Source organism: Alligator sinensis, unplaced genomic scaffold, assembly GCF_000455745.1.
Source record: "Alligator sinensis unplaced genomic scaffold, ASM45574v1 scaffold166_1, whole genome shotgun sequence".
NCBI classification, from domain to species: Eukaryota; Metazoa; Chordata; order Crocodylia; family Alligatoridae; genus Alligator; species Alligator sinensis.
The window spans coordinates 165,962-180,888 of NW_005842098.1; the positions used below are offsets into that span (position 1 = coordinate 165,962).

At 42.8% G+C, this 14,927-nt stretch overlaps 1 protein-coding gene across 2 annotated transcripts in view; it reads left to right on the top strand.

Moving 5' to 3' along the window:
* The window catches only part of GUCY2C (guanylate cyclase 2C), a 65,642-nt gene that overhangs the window by 22,966 nt on the left and 27,749 nt on the right, over positions 1-14,927 (top strand). For both annotated transcript variants that reach the window (XM_025204814.1, XM_025204815.1), the window contains exons 9-16: positions 2,714-2,799; positions 3,199-3,310; positions 6,698-6,779; positions 9,958-10,063; positions 11,061-11,123; positions 11,741-11,812; positions 13,071-13,175; positions 14,215-14,301. In XM_025204814.1, coding sequence (XP_025060599.1) covers positions 2,714-2,799; positions 3,199-3,310; positions 6,698-6,779; positions 9,958-10,063; positions 11,061-11,123; positions 11,741-11,812; positions 13,071-13,175; positions 14,215-14,301 — 713 coding nt within the window. The remainder of the gene's footprint in view (positions 1-2,713; positions 2,800-3,198; positions 3,311-6,697; positions 6,780-9,957; positions 10,064-11,060; positions 11,124-11,740; positions 11,813-13,070; positions 13,176-14,214; positions 14,302-14,927) is intronic.

Here is a 14,927-nt window from a genome sequence, read left to right on the forward strand (position 1 = left end):
GGCCACTCCCAGGGCTGCTGCAGCCGGGGCTGAGGTGAGTGCTGCACCCACGCTGCCTAGGAGTCTGCTTGTCCGCACTCATCCCAGCCTGTGCTGGGGTGGCCCCGGGAGCAGCCAACACCAGCTGTCTCATGGCATGGCGCAGCACAGCCCAGGAGCAGAGGTGAGTACGGACAAGTGGAGCCCAGGCGCAGGGAGGACAGCCAGAGCACGGTGCAGCCCAGTGGCTGCAGGCAGCTGGCTCCGGCTGCTCCCAGGGCCGCTGCAGCCGGGACTGGGGTGAGTGGGGCCATAGCCTTTTCCCCTCCCCCACAGACTTATCTGCTTGGATGGGAGTTGTGGGGGGGGGGGTCTATGCTGATCACATAAGAGTGAATTTACCTTGCATATAACAAATTATGGGTCTAAGTATGCTCATCGCATAAGAGCGATTTCACATATAAAGAACACTCATAAATCAAGGGAAACCGGTACATCCCACACTTCACTGTCAGTAATTGCCACACCTAAGTTAACATTCACCTGAGTTAATATCACCATATCTGAGTTTATGTTTTTAGCTAAAACTAGAAAACTGTGAACTAGAAAAGAGATATTACCAGGAATAGCTAACAGACAGCAACATTTCAGAAGAAAGGATAACTTGACAAATGGATTATCAAGACAATTCAAAAGGAGAGAGGGCCATTGACACTTGTGGAGTACGAGCAATCTGCAGGAATCAGACAGAAAGAGACATGAAGTAAATTGACTCCCACAGCATTGTTTGAATAGAAATGCCACTGCCCCTCCCAGGCAGTTGGTTTTAAACTTTGGGTTGAGCAGGAATCAAAGGGGCTGCTCAAGAGGTGTCTGTTCAGGGGCAATGTGTAGGGGGTGCATGTGGGTGCACATGCACCCCCTGAACGTGACGGTGCATCCCCTACAAAAAGGTGCTGCCAACAGTGCCGGGGGCACCTGTGGGCACTTGCCACTTGCCATCCCACCACCAACACTGCCGGCGGTGTCTGCAGGCGGTCCGCAATAGCTGCTGCTGACACTGGCAGCAGCATCTGTGGGTGGTCGCTGACCCCTGGTAGGTGCTTGCCATCCCCCGCCCCCACCCCGCAGCTGACAGCGCCGGCAGCATCTGCAGGAGCTCCCGTTTACTGTCGCCACCCTCCCGCCAGTGCTGCCGTGCTCCCACTGCTGCTGTGCACCCCCAGCCGCCAGGGGCATGTGTTGTTCATGTGTCTATTTATATTGTATCTGGTTTCAACAAACTTGTGGAAGTTTCTAGGCCTTTCCCAAATTGTCTTAACTGGTTTGATGAGCTGGTTATCTCGACTCTTGATTTGAATATCAGAATTCACCAGTCACCTCTTGAGTACATTCTTAAAATATGTTGCAATTCTAGGTTCGTTTAGGACAAATAAAAATTATTCTGGGACTATGGTTCACAATTACACACTTAGGTTAAATACGAACAGTCTGGAAATGCAAAGCATTGGAAATATTAGTAAGCATTTAGTTCTTCATTATCCTGAATAATGCCCTGGTTGAGAGAAAGTATGGGCAGTCAATAACACGTAGCCATTTGTAAAATTGATCAAGAAAATACCCCTCTTAATTTCCTCACGTGGAAAGGGGGAGGATCCATCCAAAAACCAGAACAATGACACTGAACTTTAAAAAGGAGAATTTTAAGGTGAGGATTCCAAGAAACAAGTCAGGTCAAATAGACCCTGAAATCAAGAAAGCTGTGACTTTCAAAAACACTGAAGCCACTGTTTTTGACTAATGTCTGAGAACAGAGGTAAGTCACCTCCGATTTCCCCCTGAATTATTTAGATTGCACTTGAGGCATATCCAGAGTTACAGAATGTAGATGTCCCCAACACAAGCAAGCAGGAGGGCAAGAATAGGTACAGTCAGAATGGTAAGGTACAGGAAGCTATTAGTGCTAAATAGGTGTCCCTCAAAAAAATGGAAAACTAGTCTAAGTGAGGCTATTTGAAAGGAACATAAATGATGTCCCTATTTTCCTCCTTACTGACAGACTGAGCCCAAGGATGGAGTCAGGCAATTACCTTTAGAGATGGTAATTTGAGGCGCATTGGCAGGGTTAATGTATTGAAGAAAAGCTGACCTGTTTTTATGCAAGTGTATATTTTTTGTAGTGAGGAAGGGTTTCACTCCTCAGTGCTGTCAGTTCAACTCCTTTCACCAGCATCAACTTCACAATTTAAAGAGAAAAATACAGCATTTTAAGGTGGGGTTGTGGGGGGAGGGAAGCAGAGGTCGAACAAGCCCTTGTATATATTACAAGGTTCTTCTGGAAGTGTTACCTAGTGGTGTGAAAAAAAGGTCACAGTATATACAGCTTTCCCAGCAAAACCTTTGATGTGGCTTCAGCTCTGGCAGCAAAGCAGCAAAGCTTCTGTCAAATGGTGGATCTCTGGCAGCAGTACCAACTCCTCCTGCCCTCAGAGCTGTGGGGCCCAGACAGCTTAGTTCTCCTGCCATGGTTAAAGCAGCACAGGGGTGTTATAGATATAGCCTAACTGGATACTTAAAAGGGTGCTCAGATGTGTATGTGTGGAAAGAAAGGAAAGGAGAAAATCTCAAATCTCAGAGGCCTTTTCATTTACCTCACTCTTTCTGCTACATGTTCATGCTCCTGGGGGAAATGCTCAGGCAGAGTCCTTCATTGACCAGTTCCTTGTGTCCACAGGTGCACGTGGTCCTGTGATTGTGGATGAATTTGGAGATCTTGATGTCAACTTGACGTTAATGTACACATCAATGGATACAAGTGAAGTATGTATATCCATGAAAGGAGTGCTCTATGGTGAAGTGTGAAAGAAAAAGCAAGAGGCCTTGAGCTAGCATGTCAAGAGAATGAAGGGGAGCCAGAGCTGAAATGGTGGCATATCAGAGTTTTCTGTTTAAGGAAAGAGTTCAACCTGATAACTTGATAGATGGACAATGCAGCACAGAAGAGACTGCGTGGGACAACCTTATTACTATTCTGAAAGGACTGAAGCAGAATTAGGGCAATAGGGCAGACAGATGTATGAACTGGGCCAGAGAAGAAACACTGCATCAAGGGGAAACAGGCCTTTGTTTTTTTCAGTTTACAAAGTACATTTATGGGGAAGCTTGAAGCAGGGGTTAGAGAATATGAAACACTAACAGGGCTTTTCTTCACACCCACAGTTCAAGATCCTCCTGCAGTTTGACACTCATCGGAATAAGACAGAAGTGAAGACGGACAATCCATTTTTCACCTGGAGGAACCACAAACTACCTAGTGATATTCCAGGCACTGGTGAGATACCCACTGAAACTGGTTGCTGTTCTAAGATGCTCTTGCAGGCTTCAAGTGGCACTTGCTTTACAGTACCACTGTTCCCCCTTAATTCTGCTCCAATAGGAATGACAATAAGAGCTGAGAGTATATCAGCACTTTACCCTACCTTAAGTAGACCTACCATTTTCTGCACGCCCAGCACAAATCCAGATCAGAACCTATATTTATACACTGTACCCTGGGCAACACCACTGACCTGGGGAGTATGTACTGCTTGTAAGATGAGCCTATCTTGAAAAATAATAGATTTATTGAAGTGATAGGGTACTGTGATGCACTTGAGGGACTGCTCAGAAAAGAGGCCAAGGGGCAGAGTTAAGGTTGCATGGCAAGCGTCATTTTAACACGGCATTTCCTGGATTTACAAGTTTGTAGTTTCTTTCTCCTTGTAACAGTATCTCTTTTATCCTGGATACTGAACTGCTCATTTCCTGTTTTTCCAACGTTAGGATCTGAACTGTCCTGGTGTGGAAAGTCAGAAAACTCACAGTGCACTGTGGAATGCCACAAAACTTAGCTCTACCTTAAGAAAGTTTCTTAAGTAAGTTGCTGCAAAGTGAATAAAAGCAGCTCCTGGTGGACAGGACCTTGGTACCTCTCAGGCTAATCCAGGCCAGTTCAGCCTAGTTTTCACTGAGTTGGCCCAGGCCGTTTCAGTTCTCTTAATAGTTTCACAGAGATCCAATGAGTATCCCAGGTCAAGTCTTGGCTATAGAACCAAGAAGTGCTCCAGTACTCGGGGAAGAGGAGATTCCTCTGACTAGTACAAACCTTTGGAAATTCCACTTTAGCTTCCATTGTTATGTTTGGTGTGTGTCTTAATCATCTCCTTTCCCCTTTCTGCATCCTCCCTTCCCACCCTCCCCCGCCACACACATACATTTTATGTTCTCAGTATTTGCCTTTTAGTTTGGTTAAGATGGTGACTTCTTCATAAACGTCAAGCCTGGAGGTCTTTGTATGACTGTTAAAACACAATTCTGTTGATTTGGAGTAACAATTTCTTTTATGGTGATTCACTTGCTAAATGGACACTTGTCTATGTCTAGTGCTAAACAGGCAGGCAAGGTTCTTTGTGTAGATGTGATATCTTTTATTAGACCAACTGAGTAGTTGGAAAAAAGTTTTTGCAAGCTTTTGGGCGCAGTCACTCTTCTTCAGGCATAGAGAATCTCAGAACACAAAGATTCTCTATGCCTGAAGAAGGGTGACTGCCCAAAAGCTTGCCAAGAACTTTTTTCCAACTTCTCAGTTGGTCTAATAAAAGATATCACATCTACTCAAAGAACCTTGCCTGCCTATGTCCTTAGACCAACACAGCTACACCCAAAACCCCACCATAGTGCTAAACAGGACCTAGAAGAACAGGCTTCTTTACAATAGGATGACCAGGCATCCAGTTTCCTTTTGTCCCTATAGAAACTTTAAATATAAACTGCAGGCATTCACCCACTGAATCTTTTGTGGAAAACAGTGGCTCCATGGTTTCAGCAAGAACAAAGAAGTAGCCTGACTGTTCAGCATAATGGTAACTAACACATTAATCTAAAGCCTGCTACTAGGTGACCACCCTGCATGCCTAATGTTAGGGAATGTTACAAGCCAGGCATAACTCAGCTAAGGTACAAGTGACTCATCCCCTTGCTAGTCATGAGTCCATTTTCAGTAAAAGGGTACACAGAATGCAGCAGCATTTATGTTCACATTTTCCTACCACCTCTAAAGTGCTAAAAAAAAGGCTGAAGGAGATGAAATAAGAGACCTGACCTTTTAAACAGAATTTCATTTTCTCCATAATAGAAACATTACATCTTGTGTTTTAGCACCACAAATAGATTCTTGAACCATCTAGAAGTCTGAAATGCATAGAAAAAAGGGTAGGCTTAGTTCAAGATTAAGGATATACCACTATTTTCAGATTACTATAGTGAGATAAGTCACAGTGAAGAAGACAGTCAATGTTTACAAGTCTAACCTCTGAGGTACCCACATTTTCTGCAGCCTAGTCAAACAAAACAAAATATTTGCTGTATTCAGGTGTTCAAAAATGCCTTTTTCAGTCTGATTCCTAAACAAATGCATACAAAAACACAGGATGGCTTTGTATAGACAAAGTTAAAGAAGTTACCATTAACCACCAAAGTTTCTTAGCAAAACTTTTCCAGTTAACACTACTTTTTCTTTTATAGAGATAATGACACCCAATAACTGGTGCATAGCACTTCTCTGGTAGATAATATACAACAACCAACTCAATGTTGCCATCCTCCCTGCTAACATCCTTTGAAATTAGGGCTTTTATTTGTAATCTTTCTATTACTCAGAGAGTATTAATGCCATCCTGCTAATACCTGGATAGGGTATATATTTCGACATAAACATTTTTTTCTGGTTCTGTATGAACTTACTAAATGCACACTGTTAATTTGTATTGTAGTTCCTTTTTGCATGCTATAATGCCAGTGGACACCAGATGGTAGCAGATCCCAAGGAAAAAGATTGGCACAACAGTGATATTTCCATTTCAAATATCAGCCAGTCTTTTTTCTTTTTTTAAAGGAAGTTTGGAAGCATGTGCATTATTACAAACTAAATTCAAGTTTCAGGGGAGGAGCAGAGAAGTGCCTTTTTATACTTCATATGTAGTCATTTGACAGATTTATTTATTGGAGGGCTGATATTTTGCCTTTTAGATGGAGGCAAGCGCTGTCATGCTGAACATTTTCCACTGTAGCTTATTATTAAAGGGGTATTTATGAGCAAGGATATTGATTCCTGAATGAAGAAGTTGAGGGCTGGGGGATTTGACACACAAAACAAAACCAAGGCCAAGAAGTTATAGCCTAGATCTATGAAAGGGGTTGTGTGCCTAGATCTACATATCTAAGGTAGGACATAAGTTCCAAATTGCTATCATCAAACCCCTGCTTAGCTTCCACTAACTTTGGCCCCTTTGTTTTTTAAAACATAGTTATTAGGAAATATTAGGTTGTGATCCTAGATTGCTTGGCCGTTTCTCTTTAACGATGAGGACATCTGGAAGCTTCTTCTAGTTGGAACTGAAACCTACTGCTGCTATACTCACATGGACCTGTGTTGCAAATGAAAGCACACTCCTTGCCTGGTGACATGGGACAGCACTGTTCAGGCTTGCACTTCTCTTTGCTGGTGGAAGGGGACAGGCACCATGTCAACTGTAAGGTTGTTTCTGGATTTTGTCAGTGATTCTAAGATGAGTTGCCGCCCAGTTACACTTATAGCTCTAATTTGTGTGTGTGTTTTAATACAATGGTTTTTCTCACTGTTCTTTAAGATTGTTTACTTTCCCATTTCTCTCCTCTACAGGCCCAAACATCCTGACTATTGCTGTCTTTACACTCACAGGGGCTGTAATACTGATTCTGGTCATCGCTCTACTGGTGCTGAGGTACCAATTTCTTCTTCTCCCCTCCTTCTGCTGCTTCAGTCTTGTATCATCATACAAATCAAAACACCTGAAAGTTGTGGTGTCGGAGTCTTGAGGCCCTACTCTGCCTCTCATTGTTTTCCCACAATGATCCTGCTGCTTAGAGCTGGCTTATGCTCTCTTTTTATGATTACATTTTCTGATTAGATTTCAGTACAACTTCTATCATGATGAAAAAATCAGAGATAGAAATCTATTATAAACATCCATTCTTAGACAAGAAAATTTCAACCCATTTCCACTGTATCTATTTCTCATGTTCACAAGATTCAGGGTCATCCATTTTGGAGGTTTCAGAAACACTGACTTTCTACCTCTACTAGCTCAAAAAATACTTTTTCCACAGATCAAAGGATTTCAGAGGCAGTGAGAAAATCAGGTTACCTGAAAACCTGATTAGGAGCAGGCATTAAATAGCTTTCCATTTTGATTAGACCAGCTTTCTGGGTTAGCTAACACTCTTCATATGCCTGAATCCAAGCTGAAACAAACAGTCCAACCCAGCAGTACACAGAATGTATGGCCAACAGTACACAGAAACAAGAAAGTTTTTTTGTTGCTAAATCTAAGGCCAAACTTGCAAACAGATTAATAATGTTAATCTGTCTTTATTTGGAGAAGCCATTGAAGAGATAGCAGGACTTTGACAAGGCCTATTTCTAGACTTCTTTGGTTGGCTGCCAAGAGCAGTGTTATCCCTCTGGTGACTGTTCTGTTCTGCCACACGTATGACTCGGGTTCTGAAGACTTCTAATATGGAAGAAATTCCTGCAGATTCCTTCATATCAACTCTGGTGTTTTTGCTATTTCTAGGGAATTTACCCTTTATTCGTGGGGAAGCTCCCAAACAGCTTAGTCAGAGTTTGAAGAGGATCATACTTTGATTATCAAGGAAGAAGAGAGATTATACATTTGCATTCATCAGTCAGTTAATATCCTGTTTACACTTGATAATATGGTAGTCGGGACATGGGAGTTAAAGCCTACCACTTAGGGAGACAATCTGGGGCTAGGAATGAGGCAAGGGCCAGGGCTGGAGGGAAAGCTAGTTTGAGGGCCATTTATAACAGCTTAGGATGTAGATGGCCCAGAGGCCAGGAGGGAAGCCAAAGGCCAGGAGCAGGGACTAGGGACATGGCCAGATGTCAGGAACAACAGGAAAAGAGAGATGAGCCAAACATCAGGAGGTCCAAGGGGTCGGCCTGCCAGCCTGGGGCTGTTCCCCCTGGCTCAACGTGCTGTGAAGGGGCTGGCTGTGGCATGACGGTGCTTCAGCATGGGGCTAGCCAGCAGGCAGCCCTGCACTGAAGGATCCTCATGCCCCAGCCAGTTGGGGCAGCATCTACATGTGTGGTGCTGTGGAGTTTTTTACTTTGCAGCAGAATATTACTTGTATTTACAAGTGCTGTCCTGCTGCAGAGTAAATTAGTTTACTCTGGCCCAACAGGGGTGCACGTGTAAATGCGCAACATTTACTGCACAGCTAATTAACCAACTGCACAGTAAACATCTCATGTAGATGTACCCCCTGAGTCCTACAGCCAGTCGAACACCTACCTACCTGGAAGCAATTCCTTGTACCAAATCAGTGGTTTCCCAGGGCACAGTTGTGGGGATAAGTTTTCATTAGGTCTGGCTGGGGCAGACACTGGTTGTGAGCTAACCTTGGGAGTCTCACAGATTCCAAATTTAATCTTGGCAAGCAGCCTGCTGGTAAGCTGAAAGTGAGTTTTCCAGCACCTAGATTTGATTTTGCAATCATTTCCTGCTCAACTAAGTTACTCACTTGAAAAATGATAACAGCACTCCTAGGAAGAAAATGAACAGTCTCCCATGATTTCTCACATATCACCCCATTTATAGAATTTGTAATGTTTGTGCACTGCCCTGGGTAGTTCTGACTTCTGTGTAGGAATAAAATCAGAATTCTCAAAAATACAAAACCAATATTAGACATTGAAGATATCAGTCCAGTCCAATATGTGCTTAGTTGCAAGCAAGTAGAGTTGATTTTTCTTTTCTCCTTGGATTAATTTGTTTATTGCTGGCTCACCGGGTAGTCTATTAAACTTAGGAAACAGGAGTTTTCCACAACTTCAGGTTTTCCTAATCATCATGAGGTAAGTTCCTTTTTGATTGTGGGAATTCAGGGGACACAGCATGAGTCCTAGATCCTGTGGTATCATAGCTTTCTAGCATTTTGACTGATGCTCCTACTGACACATTATGATGGGACAGTGGTAACCCCATTTTCCAAACGACTCAGAAAAGAACTGGACTGTAGAAAATGGGCATTTCCTTCCATTCCATTTAGCAGTGGGGCACTTAAACTCTGTTAGCAAAATGAAATACGTATGTCAGGATTCTCCAGTGTCCAAAGCATTCTCCAGAAGCTAATCTGTGTACAGGATTCTTCAGCTTTCCCTCTAACTGTTTTGGGAATCCCAGATTCTCTAACCCAGCAATGACCTGCACAGAGCAGTGAAAATTCCAGTGAGTTTCACAGTTTCCTTGCAATTCTTTTTTTGAGAGGGACAGGATTTCCTTCCTATTCCTGTGGAAGCAACAGTATATTTCATCTTCCAATTTCCAGAATTGTTTCCCTGCTATTAGAAGGAAATCTGCAAGAGACAAGGACCATTCAGAAGCATCTTATTTCTGTCCTACACCCCCCACCCCCAGCTTCTTGCTTTTGCTGGTTAACACAACTCATTTGTGCCACCAGCTTCTTTCCAGCAGATCCTCTGATCTACATCTGTCTCTTGGAACTTCAGCAGAGCATGTTTAGAAACACAGAGGAGAAAAACTGTGTTATATACTGCAGACTCACTCATAATTCTCAAGTCTGGGTTTGGGAGTGAAAAAATGAGGCAACAACCTTGCTAGCCATTCTGTGCCGACTTCCAAATCTCTGGCCCTAAAGCCAGATAGTTCAGACTTCTCCCAAGCCAGGGGGAAGGGGAGCAGGCAATGGCCTCACAGCTGGGTGCTGTAGGGCCAGCATCCTCTTTTTGGATGTATGAGGAGGTAAAAATGGGAGTTTGCACTCTCTAGCACTCCAGGATTCCCATTCACAATCTTCAGTAGTGAGTGCCCATCATTTGGCAAGATGTTCTGAACAGGTGTGCTTGTTTCACAGGAAGTACAGGAGAGATAATGAACTGCGGCAGAAGAAGTGGTTCCACATACCACCTGACAAGATCATGCCTCTGGAGACCAATGAGACAAGCCCTGTCAGCCTGAAGGTAGGAGGGACTTGGTGTTCTGAGTGGATAGTCTGATTCTCTTCACCGAAAAAATTTTATGCTGGACAAACAATGACCATTCTGCTGAGAAGGGTGGTAGCAGTATCTGTTAGAACTGTTTCATTGTCTTTTCACCTTCCTGTGAGAGGATGACTGATGTGGCTGATTGGGGATTGACACTAGAGAGTCTCGATTTAGGGAGTCAGGAGAAGGTAAGTTCAGAAGTCAAGGGCCTGAATGAGAGGCACAAACTAGGGGATCAAGAACAGAAGCAAAGGTCGAGGCTGGAGGCAGGAGCAAAGATTCAGCAGTCAGAAAGCAGGACCTAGGCTGGAGTTGGGTGCTGACAGGAGTCAGAAAACTAGGAATTAGGAGCCCAGGGCTAGAAAGAGATATCTGTCCCTTTGCATAGTCTTCAGGAATATTGAGAGGTCAGCTGCTTACAGCCATGCAGCCATTTCCATGCAGGCAACTGGGGCCTAATGACACCAGGCCTGCTCTGGTAGTCAGGGCCAGTTGGGGGCCAAAGCCTGCTTGCTGTCTTGACTCCTGAGACTTTCATGGAAAGTATAGAAGAGAAGAAAGCATAATCGCCAATAACATCAAAATTTAATAAAGTAAGACCAGTCCTTTTCCAAACATTAAGGCCTTATATGACTATGAATTAGCTAAAAGGTTGGTTTCTAGTTTCTTTCCTTGAGCACCTGCATCACGAGTAGTACAAATGATGTCCCTTTCCAGAAAGATGCTGATCCTTGTTCTGTTTATAAAACACTGATGGGCACAGCAGTAGTGCTGTTCAGAGGATGAGGCCTGGGTGGCATTTGGGATTGTCATGAACAGTGACTGCATGCTGTGGAGTTTCACAGCTGCTGTACAGAGAGAAATGCCTTCGTAGACAGTGACACACATTGGGATCACTTTTTCTCTCTGCAGTCTGGTGTTTGCTAGGGATGTATGTTATAACTACTGGCTAATGATCCTTCTTTACTCCCAGATTGATGAAGATAGACGGCGTGACACAGCCCAGAGACTGCGCCAAGGCAAATATGACAAGAAAGTAAGATGACTACAATGTATGTGCTCCCCTTACCTTCTCTAAGGAGACAGGTCTGTAAAAGGCAGTCACCTTTCTTTAGAGGTCAGGAAACAATTCCCCTTCCAATTCCCATTCAGCTTTGCAAAATTGTCTGAGTTTACGAAAAACTTGAGGAGGTCATTTTCTTTTCAGGCTCTTAGCAGTGGCAACTCCCAAAGGAAGAATCTTGGACTTGGTGAATCACTGATCTGGTCCAGATAGACAGTGTTTGATGTGACAAGAGGTAGATAAATGGACTAGATGGACAAGGGTAGACATATTTCTGTGAGAAGTTCTATGGATTTCAATGGAACTATTAAAATATTTGCCCAAGTTAAATCTACACATGTGAGTAAAGGCTTTCCAAGTCAGGCCTAGTACAGCATTTACTGTCTACTTAGTAAATCTTGGTAACATAATGTAAGTAAAGGTAACAGAACTGCATTAATTATTAGTTGATAAAGATATGAACAAAGGGCAAAAGTAGTAAGCAGTTTATTTCTGAAATGTAACATATGGTATGAAGTTCCTAGGCTGGGGAAGATAGATTGTTGGTGTGTTACATCCATGATTTCCTTCCATCATTTCTCTCTTTCCAGGTAGTTATCTTGAAGGATTTCAAATACAATGATGGGAATTTCACAGAGAAACAAAAGATTGAACTAAACAAGGTAACTCTTGCACGCGGACACTCTACGCTATAGACTGGATGAAACCAATTAGTGAAGTAATTCCCTGACAAGTGCAGCAGCCAGACTCATTTGTGCATGTGTGTATATATGTGTACACTCCACAAGATACTGCAACATGAGCAGGGACCTACTGAATTCACAGTGGAAGCTGGCTGCATGGCAGCTCCTTTAACCTTGCAGGTTCCCCCCTGCGTCCCCCTTCCTTCCCCGCCCAATGGCAGAGGGGCCCCGCCACTTGCTCCTAATTGACAAGGAGGCAAAAACCACAGTTTTAAATATGGCGCTGTTTTTGCTTCCCAGCCACTCAGCAGCAAGCAGCAGGGACACCCAGGCCTCTCAGCCAATCAGCAACAAGGGGGATGTGTGTGTGCGGGGAAACCTGAAAGTTTAAAGGATCTGCCACGCAGCCTACTTCTGCCGTGAATTCAGTAGCTCCCTCAACATGAGTGTCCATCTTTTTGTGTTAAAGGGTCTCACCAAATGTTCAGATTCTGAATTTCAGGCCTGTAAGTTAAAGATGATTGAAATGAACTGTAATAGATCCTTGCTAACCCATATTTTAAAAATAAGGTGCATTGTTTTTCTTCACTTCATTCTATTTATTTGATAGTGAAACATTCTATTAAATTTTCTATTATTAAGAGGTAAACGTAGCTCTGGACAATATAGATATATCTCTTCTGACTTTCTTAGAGTTATACTTGAGCAATAGGGCAGAATTTGGCTTTGATACTTCACCTCTTAAAAATACATTTGCTAAATACATTTTTTTGCATTTATATGTAGATACATTGTGAATTGCTATAAAAACTTAAAACTAAACTGAAATTGTCCAAGTAAATACACAAATTATGTGCTGTCATGAAGAATTACTGCATTTTTATAGTTTTTTCATATACTCAATTTTCAGCATTCAGTCACTTATAATAAATATCCCAGTCAATACTCTGACATTGTGAGGTTCTACTGAAGGGACAATAGTGGAAACTCCACAGCATGATCTGGAATTGGCCTACAGCAGCCAGCAACAGTTAACCTCCATCCTTATCTCTCAAGACCAAAAGGCTCTGGAATAACAGCTGCTTGGCAGTAGTTGCTCACCCTCTTGTTCCACATTGACATACAGAGAGCTCAGGGTCTGAAATTAAGCAACCCTTCACGCAAGCATCCATAGCCTACACTGTTCCTACACTGACAATTGGTTTCATGTTTACTATGTACGCTGTTTTTGGTCCAGCTCCTCCAGATTGACTACTATAACCTGACCAAATTCTACGGCACTGTGAAGATAGATGCGATGATCTTTGGTGTGATTGAGTACTGTGAGAGAGGCTCACTGCGGGTAAATAATTTTACAGGCTACCCCCTTCACTAGATTGCAAAAAGAGATGCTAACTTGCCACATGACAAGTTCCTAAGGCAGGAAAAATAAGAGGAGCAAAAGGGAAGTCAATAATATTATAGTAAACTATCATTAATATGACTCTAGAACAGTGGTTCTCAACAAGGTGCCTTGAGATGCTTCCAAAATTGCTATGGGATGCATGCCAGACAATGTTAGCACTGTTAGATTTAGAAAGATGGTTTACACAATAATCCCAGAGATTTCAAATAGAAATCCATAGTTGTGGTCTTCCTGGAACAGAAAAACAGCCTCTATTATTTTTCTGTAGCCAAAAAAGAGTGAAAGCAAAGATCAGGCATTTTCTGAGGGCTGCCTCAAGCCTATCCAGGGGTGCCTTGAGTCTAAAAAGGTTGGGAACCACTGCTCAAGCATAATTCACCTCTATGGTTTACTTTGCTGCTGTTCTGATTCCCTACCAGCATCATGCCTCATCTCCCCATTGTCAACTCCTGATTATTGATCACTACAGGATAATTCAGCATTATTTGCATTTATCTTGGAGTGGCAAATTAACTGAGTCAGCTGTACTTCATTGCTATTCAGCAAGAAATTATGGAATAAAATCCTTAGCAGATATAAGTGGACATAGCTCCTGAGTCAGTGGAAGAATCTCATTCATTTTTTTGGGCTCTGGGTTGGTCCTACGGAGAAAGGGCATGGTGACAGGATTGCCACATATTCTTGGATGGATCTGGAGAGTGTTCACAGGGGCAAAATATATTCAGAGTTTCAATTCTGCCACTAGGAACCACTGTAGCTGCACATAGGGTTTTCACTTGTTTGTAGCTCTGTGTAAGCTAAAAGTATGTTCCATTCTCTATCCTCCAAATCACTTAGTTTCTGTCCTAGTATATATAGTTCTTAGGTAAAACAGAGGGGTGCCACTATTCAGAACTGTATTAATGATGGGGAGGGATGCCCGTACCTGATCTTCCCATTCTGTGGACTAATCTCTTATGTCTCCTTTTCATCTCAGGATGTGTTAAATGATAAGATCTCCTACCCGGATGGCACTTTCATGGACTGGGAGTTCAAAATCTCTGTCATGTATGACATTGCCAAGGTAAGTGGTTTGGTGATACTGAAGCAGTAGTAAGTCTGTCTTTATATTAAACCTATGTAATCTTATATAGTGGATAGTGACAAGTCCTGACTCCTAGGATGTATTCTCTTGACCAGGTGGTGCTTAGTGGCTACTAGGCCCTGGGAGACTGGAGTCTTAGGTTCCATTTTGAGTTCTGCTGCTGATTCAGCACAGTGTGACTTTGAATAGGAAAACCGAAGTTTTTTTTCTGAATGGTGGAATCACACATTCTTGTACCAAAGAACCCCTAAGATTTTTTTGTAATGAATAGTTTAGTTAACATTTGAAAGAATAGTAAAACTCACTCAGTAGGGATAGCCATTTAAGGCAGTGAAGGTTTAGAATGGGAAATTCATTTTTCACAGGAACTGCCTGAGATTTTAAGTAATGTTTAATATGCATTTCCATTTTGGAGGGGGAAGGATGAAGATGGGGGGCATGGCAAGTTTTGGTTTAAATGTAATGTGCCTGGGTTTAGTTTGAAACAAAAACAGACCCAAGAATTTCACACACACAATTAGATAATCCATGCCTTCCCCTTCCCTTGTGCTCCATCGATTTCCTGCTCCCATTCCTGGTGTTTCTTTTTGCTAGTTCTTCCATTT